General features: G+C 42.5%; 1 protein-coding gene across 2 annotated transcripts in view; it reads right to left on the bottom strand.

Moving 5' to 3' along the window:
- Positions 1-7,619, bottom strand: part of TMEM255B (transmembrane protein 255B) — a 123,879-nt gene extending 116,260 nt beyond the window's left edge. For both annotated transcript variants that reach the window (XM_049856251.1, XM_049856252.1), the window contains exon 1: positions 7,487-7,619. In XM_049856251.1, coding sequence (XP_049712208.1) covers positions 7,487-7,541 — 55 coding nt within the window. In that variant the 5' untranslated portion in view covers positions 7,542-7,619. The remainder of the gene's footprint in view (positions 1-7,486) is intronic.
- Positions 7,620-20,607: the final 12,988 nt, after the last annotated feature.

The following is a 20,607-nucleotide window of genomic DNA, read 5'->3' as shown; positions in this document are numbered from 1 at the left end:
AACTTCACAGACACATCCAAACACCCTGGTGGGCTGAGCTACTGGGCTGAGGGCTGGGGACCATGGTCTCAGGAGGCATCTAGCTCAATTGGCATAACACAGTCTATAAAGACAATGTTCTATATCCAGCTGTGGTGAGTAGCAACTGGGGTCTTAAAAGCATGCAAGCAGCCGTCTGAGATACATCTACTCATCTACGTCTACCAAAGATAAAAGGGAAAGATTAGTCCAAAGACTAATGGACCACAACTACCACAACCTCCACCAGACTGAGACCAGAAGAACTAGATGGTGCCCAGTTACCATCACCGACTGCTCTGGCAGGAATCACAGTGGAGGATCCTGGACAGAGCAGGAGAAAAATATAGAACAAAATTCAAATTCACCAAAGGAAAAAAAAAAAAACAGGCTTGTTGGTCTGACAGAGTGACAGAGACTAGAGAAACCCCGACAGTATGGACCTAGATACCCTTTTAACTCAGTATTGAAGTCACTCCTGAGGATCACCCTTTCAGCCAAAGATTAGACAGGTCTACAGAGCCAACAATAACACATGTGAGGGACATGCTTCATTGTTCAATCATGTATACAAGATCAATAATGGGCGCACCAGCCCAAAAGCAAAGACAAGAAGGCAGGAAGGGACAGGAAAACCAGATGAACAAAAACAGGGAACCCAGGGTGGAGAAGGGGAGAGTGTTGACACACCACAGGGTTGGCAACAAATGTCACAAAACAATTTGTGCATTAACTGTTTAATGGGAAACTAATCTGCTCTGTAAACTTTTGCCTAATCACAAAAAAAAGAAAAGAAAAAAATTAACCAGTGAAAACCCTGTGGATCACCACAGAAAATGGTTTGTTTTAGTGCTGGCAGATGAGCCCCTAGGTTGGAAGGCACTCAAAATACACAGTGGCTGCAAAAATGGACTTGAGCACAATTGGCATGGCAAAGCTTATGAAGAAAATGTTCCACATTCCACTTTGGTGAGTGGCATCTGGGGTCTTAAAAGCTTGCGAGTGGCCATCTAAGATGCATCAATTGGTCTCAACCCATCTGGAGCAAGGGAGAATGAAGAACACCAAAGACACAAGGTAAATATGAGCCCATGAGACAGAAAGGGCAACATAAATCAGAGACTCCATCAGCCTGAGACCAAAAGAACTAGATGGTACCCGGCCATCACCAATGATCACCCTGACAGGGAACACAACAGAGTCCTTGGTGGAGCAAGAGAACTCAAATTCACGTAAAAAGACGGGACTTAATGGTCTGACTGAAACTGAAGGAACCCTCAGAGACAGGGCCCCCGGACTTTCTGTTAACCCAGAACTAAAACCATACCCGAGGCTTACTCTTCAGACAAAGATTAAACTGGACTATAAAACATAAAATGATATTTGTTAAGAGTGTGCTTCTTAGTTCAAGCAGATGCCTGAGACTAAATGGGCAGCTTCTGTCCGGAGGCAGGATGAGAAGGCAGGAGGGGACAGGAGCTGGTTGTATGGACACCGGAAACCTGGGGTGGAAAGGGGGAGTGTGCTGTCACATTATAGGGATGGAAACTAGTGTCATATAACAATATGTGTATAAATTTTTATATGAGAAATTAACTTGAGCTGTAAACTTTCACCTAAAGCACGATTTAAAAAAATAAATAAATAAAAATAAAAATGGACTCAAACATACCAACGATCATGCTGGTGGTGCGGGACTGGGCAGTGTTTCATTCTGTTGTGCATGGGGTTGCCATGAGTTGGGATCAACTTGACAGCAGCTAACAATAACAACCATGACGAGGCCATTCTTAACTATCTAGTACTCTTATAACAGAAATACAACAAATGGATGGCTTTAACAAACAGAAATTTATTCTCTCACAGGTTAGGAGGCTAGAAGTCTGAATTCCGGGGTCCAGCTCCAAGGGGAGGTTCTCTCTTTCTGTCAGCTCTGGGAAAGGTCCTTGTCATCAATCTTCCCCTGGGTCTAGGAGTTTCTCAGCGTAGGGACTGTGGGTCCAAAGGACTCATTCTGTTCCCAGCTCTTCTTTCTTGGTGGTAGGAGGCCCCTCTCTCTCTGTTCACTTCTCTCTCCTTTTATCTCTGGTAAGATAAAAGCTGATGTAGGCCACACCCCAGGGAAACTCCCCTAACATTGGCTCAGGGCTGTGACCTGAGTAAGGGTATTGCATCCCACCCTAATCTTCATTAACACGACCTAATCATGTCTCACCAACATAATGGGAGCTCCCTCACAAATGAGACCATGACCACAGGCAGAGAGGTCAGGATTTACAACACATCACAAAATGGGGGATAATCAGATCACAGACTGGAGGACAACCACACAATACTGAGAATTATGGCCTAGCCAAGTTGGCACCTATTTTTGAGGGATGCAATTCAATCTGTGACATTCCACCTTTTGGCTCCCCAAAATTCATGTCCTTGCCACCTGTAAAATACTTTCATCCCATTATATCCTCCCAAAAATCTTAAATCAACTCCAAGTCTAAATTCCATCCTGCGGTAAAATTCCTTTTATCACTCAAGGGCACAGATTCTGCAATACTTACCAAATGATTTACAACTTTGCTCATTATTTTTGGTAACACTCCATACCTTTATGTTCAATCACACACTAGTCACTGCCGCCCACTCAACTTGCCATCCCTCCCGAGACGTCCTGTCCAAAGAGTACTGGACAAAACCTAACCGGATGTGGTCCAGTGGCACAGGTTATTGTTGATCTCTTGTTAAGAGTACAGGCGCTCCTTACTGTATGACCAGAGTTAAAACACTTAATATATCTAGATGCGATTTCATAGATGGCAAGGAAGTTTCAACTTGAGTTGTGTCCAAGGTACCTGAAAAGTGCCTTGATGGATGAATACTGTCCGCCACTAGTGTGGGACTGAGAAGTTCAAACACATATGCTATGTATTTGACAACTCTGAACTAGACAAGCCTAAAGCGCTACCATTCTACGATTACTCTGTCACCCTTGTCTTCTGATTTCTTTCTTCTCAGTCTCACACTTCCTTTCTCCTTTTTCAATTACCTCAGATATTTCTCCTTCCCCACATCACGCATCATATTGGTCAACTATAAATCAACCCTAATTTGGGACTAGAAAATATCATGAAGGCGATAATGACATTTTTACAAGGAGAAGGAAATAAGTTTTATATTAAAAATGTATGTTTTTTATTCTGCTGATAAAACCAGTAGCTATTTTTAGAGAACTTTTAGAAAATACAAAAAAAGAAAAAAATTCACAGTAATCCCACCACCCCAAAATAACAAATTGGAATATAATTTTATGACCTTTTTTCAATGCATTTATGCAGTTTTAAGGCAGCCTGGTGGTGCAGTGGTTAAAGTGCTTGGCTGCTAACCAAAAAGTTGGCAGTTCAAACCCACCAGCCACTGCAAACCCTATGAGGCAAGTTCTACCCTGTTGTTATGAGTCAGAATTGGCAGAGGGTTTGGTTTGGAATGTACGTTTAACATATTTTCACTTAAATTGGGACCAAAATGTATATACTGTTTTATAATCTGGGGATTTTTTTTTTCACTTAATATTTTTTCCAGCTTCTTAAATCCTAAACATAATTCTTATTGGCAATAGAACATTCCATTAAACGGATGTCCCACTTAACACACCTCTACTGTTACGTATTTGGGTTGTTTCTAATTTTTTATTATTAAAAACAATGTGAGAATCATCTTTGTATATAAATACTTTCATCACCTTTAATTACTTTTTTGAGATACATTTCTATAAGGGGAATTTTAGGACAAAAGGGCAAAAACATTTTTAAAGAGAAAATAGTTAAGTTTTGAAGTAAAACTTAACCTTACAAAAGAGAAGACAAGCCTACAGAGTCAATTGAACAAACTTTGGAAAGCATTCTCAGAATCTCCACAGAATTCTTCACCTACACGCAGGAGAAGTAAACAGATACTGGTCCCATCCCGGCTGGAGCAAAAGAGAACGAAGAAGACCAAAGACACAAGGGAAAGATTAGTCCAAAGGACTGATGGACCACAACTACTACAACCTCCACCAGACTGAGCCCAGAACAACTAGTTGGTACCCGGTTACCACCACTGACTGCTCTGGCAGGGATCACAGTAGAGTCCTGGACACGGCAGGAGAAAAGGTAGAAGAAAATTCAAATTTACAAAAAAAAAGAAAAACCCCAGGCTTGTTGGTCTGACAAAGATTGAAGAAACTTGGAGAGTATGGTCTCTAGACACCCTTTTAACTCTGTACTGAAGTCACTCCTGAGGTTCACCCTTTCAGCCAAAGATTCAACAGGCCTGTACGGAAACCCTGGTGGCATAGTGGTTAAGTAATACAGCTGCTAACTAAGAGGCTGGCAGTTCAAATCCACCAGGCGCTCCTTCCAAACTCTATGGTGCAGTTATACTCTGTCCTATAGGGCTGCTAGGAGTCGGAATCGACTCGACGCAGTGGGTTTGGTTTTTCGGTTTTGTAAGGCCAGCTATAACACACGTGAGGAACGTGCTTCATAGTTCAATCATGTATACGAGACTAATGGGCACACCAGCCCGAAAGCAAAGATGGGAAGGCAGGAAGGCACAGGAAAACTGGATGAAGGAGTGTTGACACATCACAGCGTGGACAGTCAATGTCACAAAACAATTTGCATATTAACTGTTTAATGAGAAACTAATTTGCTCTGTAAACTTGCACCTAAATCACAACTAAAAAAAAAAAAAAACGGGGTGGGGGAGAGAAAGAGAAGTAAATACAGCTTTATCTGGTTGTTTTTAAATTGCTAATTTGTTATTTTCTAGCAGTTTTTAATCAGAAATATACAAGAATTGTTGAGGGTGAACCATTTATTGCAAGTGTCTATAGGAAAATACAAGCCCAAATCCAAATAGATAACGTATACACTTTGGAACACACCATATTTGCACATTCACTGGGAGTTCCTTACAGTGGGCTTTTCCTTTGTTCAATGGTTATAACATCTTACTTGCAAACATGAGTGTGTGCAGACAGCAATTGCATTTTTTTGTTGTTGCATTTGTTTAAAGCCTGAAACCAAGGCTATGTGTGCAAGGTAGCATGCCCAGAGTCAGAAGGCTCAGCGGTGACAGGGCTGCTGGCAGCAGACATGAGCTGTCTGTGGGGAAATGAAGGATGGAAATGGCAAAGCCGCCTTGAGAAAGAGTGAGAGAGAAAAACGAAGCCTTCCCTTGGTTGGAATTCTGTTCTGGTTGATTCAGTTTAGAAAGGTAAGTAAACTGAAAAAAAAAAAAATGAATACAGAGGTTAAAAAAAAATCTTATTCTACAATTTGAAAGTCGGTGGAACTGTTAATGTCCAGGTTTACAAACTGATCATATTAATAATTATACCATCCAGTAATTGGGCAGTAAATTTAACTTTTTTGCAGAGCACTCTAACTTCCTTTATCTCGTTCAGTCATGACCAGAGGACTCACATCTTCAACACTCCAGCATGCACTTAAAAAAACAAAAAACCTAGTGCCGTCCAGTCAATTCCGACTCATAGCGACCCTATAGGACAGAGCAGAACTGCCCCATAGAGTTTCCAAGGAGCGCCTGGCACATTCCAACTGCCGACCCTTTGGTTAGCAGCTGTAGCACTTAGCCACTGTGCCACCAGGGTTTCCAGATTGCACTTACTAGCCTCCAAGTAATAGCTGTGACTGAGCCAAATGTCAACTGCTTTCAGTTAACACAATTGCCTCTTCAGCTATTCTTCCTTGACTCTTTTTTTCCTTAAGTACCTATTCCAAACTTTTAATTGTGAAAACATGTCTTAAGAGCAACTAAAACTCCTAAAACTAATATTTATGGGATTTTTTACACTAATGCTGGAAACCCTGGCGGTGCAGTGGTTAAGTGATAGCCGCTAACCAAAAGGTCAGCAATTCAGATCCAGCAGCCACCCCTTGGAAACCCTATGGGGCAGTTCCACTCAGTCCTCTGGGGTCACTGTAGGTCAGAGTCCACAGCAGCAGGTGTGCTTTTTTGTTTTTCACACTAATATGTATTTTTAAATAAAATAATAACTTCTCTTATCGACTTCGATGGCACTGGGTTTGGGTTTTACTATTTTTTGGGGGGGGTCCCTGGGTGATGCAAACAGTTAACACACTTGGCTGGTAACCAAATGGTCGGAGGTTTGCATCCACCCAGAGGTGCCTCATTAGAAAGGCCTGGCAAGCTACTTTCAACAAGTCAGCCATTGAAAACACCATGGGGCACAGTCCTCCTCTGACACACATGGAGCCGCCATGAGTCCAAGTGGACTCCACTGGCTACTGCTTTATTATTATTTTTAAAGCTTACTGTTCTTGTCAGAAGAAAAAAACAAAGACAAAATCTGACTTTTTTTTAAAACCATCAAGTTATTCTAATATAACAGCTGACACAAATAAGGTAATTTCCTGGAGGAAGAAAACACAGGTAAAGAAGTTTAGCCATAGGACTTTTTGCTTTAGAGAGTGGGAGTACAAAACTTTCTTTTAGGAAGAAGCCAGATTCCTTAGTTATTACATAACAGTCAGATACCATTAATTAATCTGTTAAAAAAAAAAAAAAAAAGACTTCCCAAAGAACCTCCAAAACACGGTTCAGAGGTTATACAAAAGCAGTTTTAGATCAGTTGTTTTCTGAAGCAAGCAACAGAGCTTCGCTGGACAAATCACCCCACTCTCTATTACAGTTGTCCACGCATCAATTACCAAGGGGAAAAAAATTTTTTTTTTTTTTTCCTTTTCTTTTCAAAATCTTCCCTGCCCTCTCCCCTTCAAGGAAACACGCTAGGCGTTACTCCCGCCCAGGCAACTTCCCGGTGGAGAACCAAAGCCCAGTTCCCAAACTTCGGAACGTGCAACAGGTTTCCTGTTTTCCACCGCCGCGCTGGCTCCACGGCTGCAGAGTGTTTGATTCGGGAAATTAAAGAATTCGAGGCTCCGTGAATTTCTGGGCGAGAGGCAGGTGGTGGGGCGCGCAGGAATCCAGCAAGGCTGGGAAATGCTATACGCGCTTTTGCCACTTTCAAGCAGGAAGACGTTACCTAGCTGGTTGACGCTAATTTTTCCCAGCAAATTTTTGGAGACTGGAATAGAGTAGAGAAGATGGAAAGGAGAGCAGTTGAGGTTGCCCAGGTTAGAGGTATCATGGTCTATTCTTCGTAATAAAAGACAGCGGGGAAAGAGGAACAGCGAGAGCGAGACGAACAGAAAAAAGACAGAGGGGGACAGATAGAGACACAGGGCGGAGAGAGAATTAGGAATATGGATGAATTATCACGACAGTGCAGGGTGCCCCAAAGATAAAGCTCAGACGAGGCGGGAAAGAACCGGGACCCCGGGCTCCAGGGTGCTTTGCAAACCTGCCGGCTTCCCGGCGGGCTGAGGCCCTGCGCCCGCGCCCCCAGCTCGCCGGCGCCCCCTCCTCCCGGCCGCCCGGTTACCTGTGGTGTCCAGCAGAGCCAGGGGCCCGGGCACCGGCGGCGCGGGCGGCTGCATCCTCCGCACCGCCCCGGCGGCAGCAGCAGAGCGCGGGGCGCGCCCTCGGGGCCGGGTGCTCCGGGTGGGCGCGCGCGGAGCCTCGGAGGCCGGAGGCGTCCTGGGCACCGCCGGGCGCGCTCTCGGTGCGCTACCTCCGACCGGCCCCCGAGCGCCTCCCAGCGGCCGCCAGGAGCAGCTTCCCGGGAGCACCGCCCCTCTCCTCCCTTCTCTTCCCCCTTCTCCCCTAGCCTGGTTCCTGGAAATCAGGACGTCCAGGGAAGGAAACGCTGCCAGTGAGCGCCAGGAGGAGCAGAACAGAGAACCAAGGTGGCCTGAACTGCAGAAAGTCCTTCTCGATGTCAGGTCTGCGCCCACTGCCCGGGTCAGTACCGGTCACGGGCCCAGGACGTTTGACGGACTGCGGTGGACTGTTCGACGCCCACCGACCCAGGTGTTCTCCCTGCCGCTCTTGGTGATCTTGCTGAATTGTTATGGTGGGTTTGTCTTCCCCGCAACAGGCTACACGGCTCCTTCAAGCAGGAAAGCCGGGGCTTCATCTCTGTTTTCAGAGGGTGGCACGTAGTATTTAAGCTGTTTTTGATGGACGGACGGACGGACGGACGGACGGATTGATTGTGCAGTCCATGCAGCAACACCTTGTGGCTTACTGGCACAGCTCTAACGCTGCCCCCTTCCCGCTCCTTTTCATATTCACAACACTGCAGTTGTTCAGAATAAGGTCTGCCCACGGAAGGAAGAGAAAGGGCTGGAAGGAAACAGGTTACAGGATGGGGGTGTCTTGTGTTAAAAAAAAAAAAAAAAGCAGTGCCATCGAGTCGTTTCCCACTCATAGCGAAGCTATGCAACGCCCCATAGGGTTTCCGAGGAGCACCTGGCGGATTCGAACTGCCGACCATTGGTTAGCAGCTGTAGCACTTAGCCGCTGCGCCACCAGGGTTTCCATGTAGCAGCAGGAAAAAAGTTTTTTAGGGCCATTAATTCAATTTAAATTTTTATGTAAGGATAGCAATTACACAAGACATGTCACAAAAGAGGATACCTGAATGACCAATAAAGATGAAAAGATGCTCAGCCTCCCTGGTAATTAGGGGCATGCAGGTGAAAACAATGAAATGGCATTTCACCCCTGATCTGAGGAAACGTTAAAGGTGCACAGTGGCTAATACTGACCAGGACCTGGAGAAACAGGAACCTGCATTCACTGATGGTGGGGTTAGCAACACTTAGGGAAGTTGAAGAAAGATGTGTAACTGTGACTTAATCATCTAGTGCTGCTATAACAGAAATACCACAAGCGGCTAGCTTTAACAAAGAAATTTATTCTCTGACAGTCTAAAAGGCTAGAAGTCCAAATTCACAGTGCCAGCTCCATGGGACACTTTCCTTCTTTGTCTTTTCTATGGGCAAGTCCTTGTTATCAGTCTCCCCCTGGTCTAGGAGCTTCTCTGGGCGGGAACCCCAGGTCCAAAGACAGGCCAGGGAAACTCCCTTTATATTGGATCAAGGATGTGACCTGAGTAACGGTGTTGTATCCCACCCTAATCCTCTTTAACATAATCTAATCTTGCTTCATTAACCACAGGCAGAGATTAGGATTTACAACACGTAGGAAAATTACATCAATTACAAAATGGAGAACAACCACACAATACTGGGAATCATGGCCTAACCAAGTGGACACATAGTTGTAGGGGAAACAATTCAATCCATGACAACTTGTAAGCCAGCAATTTCCTCATTATGTATATGTCCAAGAGCACTGGTTCTAAATTCCAGCTCGCATTAGAATCACATGGGGTTCTTCAAAAGGAAACGTTACAACTGTCTTGAGCTCAGCCCAGACCAACTAAATCACAATCTCTGGGAATGGAGTAATTAAAAAAAAAAAAAAAAAAAGCAAATTCCTGGCGTAGTTCTAATGGACCCTCTACTGTGGAATGAGGGATGTCATTGCTGATATCAAATGGATCTTGGCTGAAAGCAAATACCAGAAAGATGTTTACCTCTGTTTTATTGACTACGCAAAGGCATTCAACTGTGTGGATCATAACAAATTATGGATAACATTTTGAAGAATGGGAATTCCAGAACACTTAACTGTGCTCATGCAGAACCTGTATATAGACCAAGGGGCAGTCATTTGAACAGAACAAGGGGCTACTGCATGGTTTAAAATCAGGAAAGGTATGTGTCAGGGGTGTGTGTATCCTTTCACCGTATTTATTCAATCTGTATGCTGAGCAAATAATTCAAGAAGCTGGACTATATGAAGAAGAATGAGGCATCAGTATTGAAGGAAGACTCATTAACAACCTGCAATATTCAGATGACACAACTTTGGTTGCTGAAAGCAAAGAGGACTTGAAGCACTTACTGATGAAAATCAAAGACTACAGCTTTCAGTATGGATCACACCTCAACATAAACAAAAATCTGCACCACTGGGCCAATAAGCAACATCATGATAAACGGAGAAAAGATTGAGGCTGTCAAGGATTTCATTTTACATGGATCCACAATCAATGCCCATGGAAGCAGCAGTCAAGAAATCAAATGCAAACATACTGCATTGGGAAAATCTGCTACAAAAGACCTCTTTCAAGTGTTGAAAAGGAAAGATATCACTTTGAGAACTAAGGTGCGCCTTAACCGAGCCATGATATTTTCAATTGCCTCATATGCATGCAAAAGCTGGATAATGAGTAAGGAAAACTGAAGAATCGATGCACTTGATTTATGGTGTTGGCAAGTAATATTGAATATACCATGGACTGCCAGAAGAACCAACAAATCTGTCTTGGAGGAAGTACAGCCAGAATGCTCCTTAGAAGCAAGGATAGCAAGACTTCATCTCACATACTTTGGACATGTTATCAGGAGGGACCATTTCCTGGAGAAGGACATCCTGCTTGGTAAAGTGGAGAGTCAGCAAAAGAGAGGAAGACCCTCAGCAAGATGGATTGACACAGTGGCTGCAATAATGGACTCAAACATAGCAACAATTATGAGAATGGCACATAACTAGGCAGTGTTTCATTCCATTGTACATAGGGTAGCTATGAGTCAGAATCGACTTGACAGCATCTAACAACACCACCACCACTGTGGTAGAGAAACTCTTGCGCATGTGCACAAGGAGATGTGCATGAAATATTTATCATGGCACCATACATAATAGCAAAACAGTGGACACAACCTCAATAGCCAACATCAGGAATAGGAATAAATAAACCGATATATGCAATGGAATACTACGTGGCAGAAAAAATGAATGAGGGCTATAGTGATCAATATAAGCAAATCTCAAAAACATAATGTAGAGCAAAAATGCAAGTTTGTAATACTACAGTGAATATGATACCATTTATATAAAGTTTTAAAGCATGAAAAAACAATACTATTTGTTCATTCACCCTCTCAACAAGTATTTACTGAGCACTCACTGTCATACTGGACACAGTTGCACGCACTTGGGTTGTATCAGTGAACAAAGCACAGGCCCTGGTGGAGCTAACTTTCTAGTGGTGAAGACAAACAATAAATAATAAATCTAGTAAGTAAGAAAAACACATAGTATGTTAGAAGACAATACACACTGTGGGAAAAAGAGGATGCAGAGTTGAGAAACAAAATTGAAAGTATAGTGCGGAAGAAGGAGTGGGAGGCAATTATTAAGTAGTCAAAGTAGGCCTCATGAGAAGGTGACATTTAAGCCAAAACTTGCTGTGAGGTGGGTAACTTCAGATATCAAGGGGAAGAGAGTTTAGGGAGAAGGAACCTTTGTGAAAATGCCCTGAGGTGGAGCAGGTCTGGTATGTAGCAGAGCAACAAGGAGACCAGTAAGCCTAGAACAAATTTCAGTTGCTTGTGATGTTAATCATATTGTTTGATAATTTCCTTGTTTTGTTGGATCACCTTTCGTTGGTGTCTTCCAAATTTCTTGGCATAGATGAGTCAGTGCTTCCAGCCTTGCATCCATTTGTTGAAACATCTCAGTTGGCATTCTGTCAATTCCTGGTGTATCTGTAGGCCCATGTATGTACACATTTGTGTGTGCTGCATACATATCCGCATGTATAACAATCCACATAGGGGATACAGTTATGGAGGCTTCCTAGACATATCCAGACAACTCATGGGATTGGTTTACTGGGTTAAAAGGCTTGGGACCATAGTCTCAGGGGACAACTTAGTCAATTGGCATAACATAGTTCCCAAAGACTGTTCTACATCCTAATTTGGTGAGTAGCATCTGGGGTCTTAAAAGCTCGTGAACAGCCATCTAAGATACAACTCTTGGTCTCTTCCCATATAGAGCAAAAGAGAATGAAGGAAATCAAAGGCTCAAAGAAGAAACCAGGCCACAGGACTAATAGCCCCCATGAACCCCAGCCTCTTCTAACCTGAGACCAGAAGAACTAGATGGTGCCTGGCTACCACTACCATCCATTCTGACCAGTGACACAATAGAAGGTCCCAGATAGAATGGGAGGAAAATGTAGAACAAAACTCAAATTCCTAAAGAAAGGTGAGATCTATTGGACCAATAGAGACTAGAGTAACCCCCAAGACTATCGCCCTAAGATACCCTTTGACTTTGGAATTAAATTTATTTCCGTAGATCATCTTTTAGTCAAATAATAGATTGGCTTATAAACTAAACAATATCCCTGTCAGTAGTGTGCTCCCTTAAACAATTAACTATATGAGACCAAACAGTCAACATTTACTCAAAAGCAAAGATGAGAAGGCAAGCAGAGGAAGGGAAGCTACATCAATGGAAACAACAGAATGGATATAATGAGGATGCTGACACATTGTAAAAATTATAACCAATAGCACGGAACAATTTGCATAAAAGTTGTTAGAGGGGAACATAATTTGCTGTATAAACTTTCACCTAAATAAATAAATAAATATCTAAAAAAAAAAGAGAGAGAGATAACTACTGCTATAACATCTGAGAGAGCACCTTGGAATGGGAACTTCTCAAGTCTTGTTGGACAATAATTAATGAGTAGAAGAGTAGAAAAAGAGACCCAAGCCAGGCAGAAAGATTACCATGGGGATTATGACATTTCATTTAGAGCTCCCAGAGAGAAAATAGGAATTGCTGTGAAAAGGATGCAGGAAAAAGTGGAAGAAAATCCAGAATCTTCAGAGAGTAGAAAAGAATAATGTATTTTCAATTGTTTGAATTTTCTAAATATACTGCCATGGATATTCATTTGTAAGAAGAAAAAACAGTAGTTTTTAAAGATATGATTTACTGGGGATATAGAAAGAAAAAGAAAGGGAAAAGGGACATCCTTCACTTAGCAAGACAACAAGAGTGCCTCTTGGAACCTGAGATGCGTGTTTCCCTTCCACACGCCTCTGGATGTGGACATTTATCCACATCAGGAGCTCTGCTCCTCCCTGGCACTGGGCTGGCTCACCCAGCATATTCAGTTACTGAAGAAAAACTCAGAACTGAAATTCCAAGGATGTCTGTCTCAGTTCCCACCTGCTGTGAGTGTGGGCATACTCGCCCCTGTGCACGTAGGATAGTTCTGCTCAGGTGCTTTGCAAAATTGGCTGCAATCGGATTCCTACGAGTCTAGAGGATCAAATATACATTGTCAGCAACACTGTCAGGTCTCTGAGAGAGAGCTCTCTCCAGGCATGCACCTCAGCTTCCCTATTTGGGAAGAGTATCTTCTCTGCAATAACAGTCCTTAGGTAGAGGTGGACGAGTTCGCTCAGTCTCTGGAATTGCCAGTTAGTACAAACTCACTAATATCACATGCAAGTAAAATGTTGCTGAAGATAATTCAAAAACAGTTGCAGCAGTACATCGACAGGGAGATGCCAGAAGTTCAGGCTGGATTCAGAACAGGATGTGGGACACGAGATATCGTTGCTGATGACAGATGGACTTTGGCTGAAAGCAGAGAATACCAAAAAGATGTTTACCAGTGCTTTATTGACTATGCAAAGGTATTCAACTATGTGGATCACAAAAAAGTATGGATAACATTGCAAAGGATGGAAATTCCAGAACACTTAATTGTGCTCATGCAGAGCAAGAGGCAGTCATTTGAATAGAACAAGGGGATACTGCATGGTTTAAAATCAGGAAAGGTGTGCGTCAGGGTTGTATCCTTTCACCGCACTTATGTACCATACTTATTCAATCTGTATGCTGAGCAAATACTTCAAGAAGTTGGACTCCATGAAGAAGAATGGGGCATCAGGATTGGTGGAAGACTCATTAACAACCTGCAATATGTAGATGACACAACCTTCCTTGCTGAAAGCAAAGAGGACTTGAAGCACTTACTGATGAAAATCAAAGACTACAGCTTTCCATAAGGATCACCGTTCAACATAAAGAGAACAAAACTCTGCACGACTGGACCAATAAGCAACGTCATGACAAACGGAGAAAAGATTGAAGTTGTCGAGGATTTCATTTTACTTGGATCCGCAATCAATGCCACAGAAGCAGCAGTCAAGAAATCAAATGACATGTTGCATTGGGAAGATCTGTTACAAAAGACCTCTTTAAAGTGTTGAAAAGCAAAGATATAACTTTGAGGACTAAGGAGCACCTTAACCAAGCCATGATATTTTCAATAACCTCATATGCGTGAAAAAGCTGGACAATGAATAAGGAAGGCCAAAGAAGAATTGAAGCATTTGAATTATGGTGTTGGCAAAGAGTATTGAATATACCATGGACTGACAGCAGAACCAATAAATCTGTCTTGGAAGAAGTACAGCCAGAATGTTCCTTAGAAGCGAGGAGGGCAAGACTTCCTCTTACTTGCTTTGGACATGCTATCGGGAGGGACCAGTCCCTGGAGAAGGACATCATGCTAGGTAAAGCAGAGGGTCAGCACAAAAGAGGGAAAACCCTCAACCAGATCATTGACACAGTGGCTGCAACAACGGGCTCAAACATAGCAACAATTGTGAGGATGATGCAGGACCGGGCAGTGTTTCATTCTCTTGTACATAGGGTTGCTATGAGCCGGAAAAAACTCGACGGCCCTAACAACAACACCTCCTGCCACTGACACCATCTTCATAGCCAAGACATAAGGGTTGTAACAAATAAAAATTCTCCTAAATAAACTTCTTTTAAAAAAATGTAAATATAGTGAATTATAAGCATGTTCGGGCTGACTGGTTCTAATTAGTAGCTAAATTACTTCTTATGTCTCAGAAATCCTTTGCTTTCAAACTCCGATGAAATATTTGCTGCTTTAGCCAGAAGCACATATGAGAATTTGTTTCATAAAGTCCTTTGACTGAATAGCAGTCAGCATTAAATCACTACAGAACACTTTAAATGGGTGAATTGTATAGTATGTGAATTACATCTCTACAAACCTAAAATGATCCCTTAAAGAGTCCCCTGTTTCTTCAGTAACTAGCACACCCTGGCACATCAGATCTTGGAGCTGAAAAGCAATGAATTCCCAAAGAATGGGAAGACGAAACAAAACCCCAGCATTATAGACTTTTTTTTCACACTATATCCTGGCAGAGACAGGAAGGAGTGAATGGGGGTTGCATGCAAAGAATCTACAAGATGCACCCAAGGAATCCAGCCAAGCAGATGGGTCGGTATCATCACAATGCGCCACAGTCACTTCCACCCTGCACCTGCCTCTCCCTGAAACACTGCCCCTCTGAAGGCCGGGGACGGAAAGCCTCCCCCATGAAGAGAAAACACTTCCCCCTTTGAGCACAGAAGATAATCTCCATAGAGTGAGGGCAGCATAATTGTGGAAATAGGTAGCAGGGAAACCTGCGGCAGGATGAAGGGAATTTCAGATCTAGACCCAGAGATCTCATGCATATCTCTAAAGTTCACCGTTTGGGGCTAAGCAATATGATGCCTTTATAATGCAAAGGTTATAAATCACTCTGTGCTTGTCCATAAGGACCCTCTTCTCATAGAAGAGCACCCCCTTCTGCATCAGAGAGGAGGCACCACACACACACACACACACACACACACAGAAATTCTTTAGTTTTCTAGTCATAAGCGCTCTCTAACCCGAGGGCTCTGTAAAGAGCAAAATGTAAAATGCTTCTTTCTGGCAATTAGCCCTCAAGAGAAGGCATCTAGACAGTGAAAGATGACTTGGAAAATGGTTTCTGGAAAGAATTTAGTGCCACCAAAAAGCTTCAAACGACAGCCGGGGGCGGGGGGGTGGGGGTAGAATATTGCAAAGAAAAAAAATAGCTCATCCCCAGACTTTGTTCCTTGCCAGTAGTGTGCCACACCTGGTGTTAACGGGCGGGTTATAACATGGTACGGTATGCTTATCATGCTCCCTTCACTGTCCTACCTGCCTGTGACTCTCACTGGACCATAGCCAAAAATAACACAGTTGCCATCAAGTTGATTCCGACTCATGGCCACCCCATGTGTTGCAGAGTAGAACCACACTCCATAGGGTTTTCAAGGCTGTGACCTTTCAGAAGCAAATCTCCAGGCCTTTCTTCTGAGGTCCCTCCAAGCTTTCAGTTAATAGTCAAGCATTTAACTGTTGCACCACCCAAGGACTCCCATTGGATTACAGAACCTTGAAAAAGAGACTGTTTTTATTTAACTTTGTTTTCCAAGTGCCTAATACAGACATGAAGCCCTGGTGGCACAGTGGTTAAGAGCTATGGCTGCAAATCAAAAGGTTGGCAGTTTGAATCCACTAGCTGCTTCTTGGAAACCCTATGGAGGCAGTTCCACTCTGTCCTATAGGGTTGCTAATGAGTCGGAATCAACTCGATAGCAACGGGTTTGGTTTTTTCAATATAGGAAAACACGGCACAAGTCAGAATTTACTTTTGAGAAAATAAAGAGATCCAAAATCAGAAATAGAATCTCTGATTTGTGTTCTTTTAATATTGGAGAAAAGGAAATAGGATGTCTTAATCCTTCAAATCTTCTAAAGCTTCCAAATGGGGGAAAAAAGTATGGATTAAATTTATGGAAGTAGAAAAAAAAGGAAATGGAAAAATTTCCCCATATTAATACTAACATTTGACAAACATTAAGTGCATAATATTCATATGTATAACCTATATACATAAATACATGATTTATTGAGCACTGACATGTATATGAGATATATTGACTACATACACTGTGCCATTGCAAGAATCAGCATCATCTCCAAATAGAATACCAGGCTCTGATTATCCAATACCACTAAACTCAACTGGAGTCTCTTAATAGTTCTCTCATCCACTCCTTTCCATGAAGCAGGAATCCTATTTACATCACCTAGTTTAGATGACAATGTTTTCATCTAGGCTGGTGGTCTCCAAACTCTTTTGCTTATCTCTATATTTATTTATAAGTTATGTATGTATCATAATTCAAACATGTACATTTTAATGCACACACAAAGATGAATTAAAATTTAAAGTTCCAACATTTTTCTTCGTGCGCCTCAGCGGATTGTCTTGTGTGATCTACTTGGGAGATAATTGTCAAAGAAAGGAAGTTACTATAGACATTATCCCTTAGTGCAGATGAAATAGCAGTGCCTTAACCACACCCTGGTGGCATAGTGATTAAGAGTCCGGCTGCTAACCGAAAGGTTGGCAGTTCGAATCTACTAGGTGCTCCTTGGAAACCCCATGGGGCAGTTCTACTCTGTCTTATAGGACCGCTATGAATCGGAATCGACTCGACGGCAGTGGGTTTAGGTTAACCATTCTCTAAGATGGTTAAAAGACAATATAGGAAAAAATCTATATGAGCTCAGAATAGAAAATGATGTTTTAAATAAGACACTAAAAATTAGTTGGTAAATGAAAATTTTCTGCTCATTAGAAGATATCAAAAAGAAAATGAAAATGCCAGCCACAAACTGAGAAAAAAACATATGCAATCCAGATAAATGCAAAAAAAAAAAAAAATGTGTCCAGAACACATTAAAAACAATAAGAATGAATGACCCAATAGAAAAATGGCTAAGAGGCTTGCCAAAGAAGTTTTCCAACTGGCCATTCCCAGTAAGGAATCAGGGAAATTCAAATTAAAACTGTAACGAGATACCACTCCTTATCCACCAAAATGGCCAAAATTAAAACAATGATGACACTGACTGCTGGTGAAGCTACGGAACACTAGAAGGTCTCATATGTTGGTGGAAGGAGCAAAAGTGGTGCAACTACCTTGGAAAACACTACCTACTAAAGGTGAATATATTCACAGTATCTAGCAATTCCTTTTCTAGGTAATTAGCAATTCCATTGAAAATTGCAATTCCATTTCAACAGAAATGCACACACATGCACACCAAGATACCTGCACAAGAATGTTTGTAGCAGAATTATTCACAATCTCCCGAAACAAGAAACTACCAATTGCGACGTAATTCTACAATGTAAATCTACACATTAATTAAAAAAAAAATGAATTATATCTACACACAGCAACATGGATGAATCTCACAAGTATACTACTGAGTAAAAGAAGCCAAGGAAAGTAAAACCTACTGGGCATGATTTATTAATAAAAAGGCAAAACAAAACTATGGCATTTAGGGATGTATGCTTAAGTGGAAAAACTATATTAAAAAAAAAAAGATTGCCTTAAAAGTCTGGCTATAGAAACCTTTGGACAGCAGTAGGGTGACCAGCTGTCCTAGTTTGCCCAGGACTCACAGGGATCCTGGGAAATTGGACTTTGGGTTTTAAACCAGAATAGTCCAGGGCAAATTGGGACAAGATGATTACTCTAGAGGACAGAGAGGGGGCTAGTGTGCAGGAGGGGTTGCAATGCGGGCTTCTGGGGTGCTGGTGGTGTTTTATTTTTTCCTGGGTGTTTGTGTCTTGATCAATCATTGAGATGCACCATTTTTGTTGCACTTTTCCTCCTGAGTGTTTATTTCACATTAAAAATACTTAACCATGTGCTTAAGGAATGGTTGGGCTTGGTCTTTAGTTGAAGGTATACGCAAGTCCATTTGGAAAATGAGCACACTTGAGATATCCCCCTACCACCCAGGTTCTTACCTCCTTGTCCTAGAAAGGCTTAAATAATGTAGCAAGCCCTTGATTTAGTGCCTCTGCTAGATAAAGGGACAGAGATAGAGACAAGAGATAGACACAAGACAAAGGACAGAGGGCAAGACAAGGAGATGTGCCTGCATTATTATTCTAGGGATAAGTAAGAGCAAGTGTGTGGAGAATAATTGCTGGAAGGCTCCAGACAGTTCCAAACTGCTTAATATTTCATGCATTTGTTTTACTCATTGAGCAACAGGTTATGCAAATAAGCATTTGCTGCTGAGACTGTGGGCCAATGGCTAAGGAAAGAGGTTGTGGGTGTCTGACTCCAACAGTTTCTGCATATACCACCCGCCAAGGGTTCTCTCTCTCCAACCTAGAGAAAACGCTCAAGCTCATGGTGGCAGATAAGTTTTCCAAAATTCTTACTGTCACTTGAAAACTCAAATTTTATCATCGGCAACAAATGCTACCAGTTGGTTCCTTGAAGTAACAGGCTCACTTGTTTCATTTTTGAGAAAATGTTTGCCAAGCGCTCAAATCTGAATGACCATAGTTTGTCTGCCCATCGTTTGTTCAAGTTAAATTGGCATTCCATGAAAAAAAGAGGCTAGTTCAACATGAAGTCAAACAATCACACAAGTGCTTTTCCTGAGACAAACATCCTACAACCACATGCCACAGAAGTACTTTATGCCTACGTCCCATTCTGTCTCGATGAACGTGAACAACATGTCTTCTCAAAGGTTGTTGTTCTTGTTTGTTGCAGTCAAGCCATTCCGACTCATGGAGATAGGTTTAATAAAGTCAAGAATTTTTACTGCTTCATCAAGGACATTCTTAAGCAAAACTGACCTTTTCTTTTTTTTTTTTAACTGTGAGTACCTGGCAGTAAAGAATACAACGAGTAATAGTACATCTGGGTGTCATGGCCTTGATTTGTGTTACGGCACTAGCAGTCTTATCCACCACTGCTTTTGCACCACCAGCGAAGTTGTCAACACTGTGAAAAAGGCAAAGAGCATCTTAGTACTACTATGACTCTTTGCTTTGCCCTTGGAATGCCCCTGAAAATATCTCAAGAACCCTCAGATGTCCACACTGACAACCACTGTTTTATAGGACAAAGAACATGGTTAGTTCAATTAAGAAATGGCACGAAAAAAGAGGCATGGGGGGATTATTATAAGCATGCAAATAAAATGTAACACGTGGTCTTATCTGGATCCTATTTCAAACAAGCCAACTTTAAGAAGACATTTGGAGATAATCAGGGAAGTACAAATGTGGAGTGGATTATTAGAAATGACAGCAGACGAGTCTGATCTCTCCTGGGGCTACTGGTCTCCCCACCTCCACTCTGCTGCCCCTCCGTCCATCTCAGAGTTCATGGGAGCCTCTAGAGGGCACTTCTAAGCCCCTGCCTCAGGCAAAGAGAGGTTTTGTTTTGGCTTGGTTTTTTAGTGCTTTAGGTGATTTTTTTTTTTTTTAGGTGAAAGTTTACAGCTCAAGTTAATTTCTCATTCAAAAATTTATGCACGTATTTTTTTGTGACATTGGTTGCAATCCCCACAATGTGACAGCATGCTCCTCCTTTCCGCCCAGGTTCCCTGTGTCCATACATCCAGTTTCTTTTCCTTTTGACTTTTAGGGTTATCTCACGAGGCCAAGCCCAGAGGAGTACAGCCATATTGTACCTCTTTGTGTGTTTGTGTGTCCTCTTGGCACCCATGTTATGCCATGAAGCTGGAGTGGCCCCAGGTGAACAGGGGTGAGGAGTTAGTGCCCAGACTTGGGCTTGAACAACCTGCTTCAAGGGAGGGAGGCACACTCCGGTACACAGGCCCAGCTCCAGTCCCTGAGCTACCTTTGGTTTTATTGTCTAGAGACCCTCAGCCTTTTCCCCCTACAGTTCTGAGTGTCGGAGTGAAGGTCTGTCTTCCCCCGCCAGGAGCTGTATAGCCAATGGGTGGAAGCTCTCTGTGGTGAACAGAATGCTCAACTCCTCGGCATACATTCTACCTATCCCCCATCAAGTAGGAGTAAA

This window comes from Elephas maximus, chromosome 17, assembly GCF_024166365.1.
Source record: "Elephas maximus indicus isolate mEleMax1 chromosome 17, mEleMax1 primary haplotype, whole genome shotgun sequence".
Classification (NCBI taxonomy): Eukaryota; Metazoa; Chordata; class Mammalia; order Proboscidea; family Elephantidae; genus Elephas; species Elephas maximus.
The sequence above is the reverse complement of the archived record's forward strand: the minus strand, read 5'-3'. Positions and strand labels throughout refer to the sequence as shown.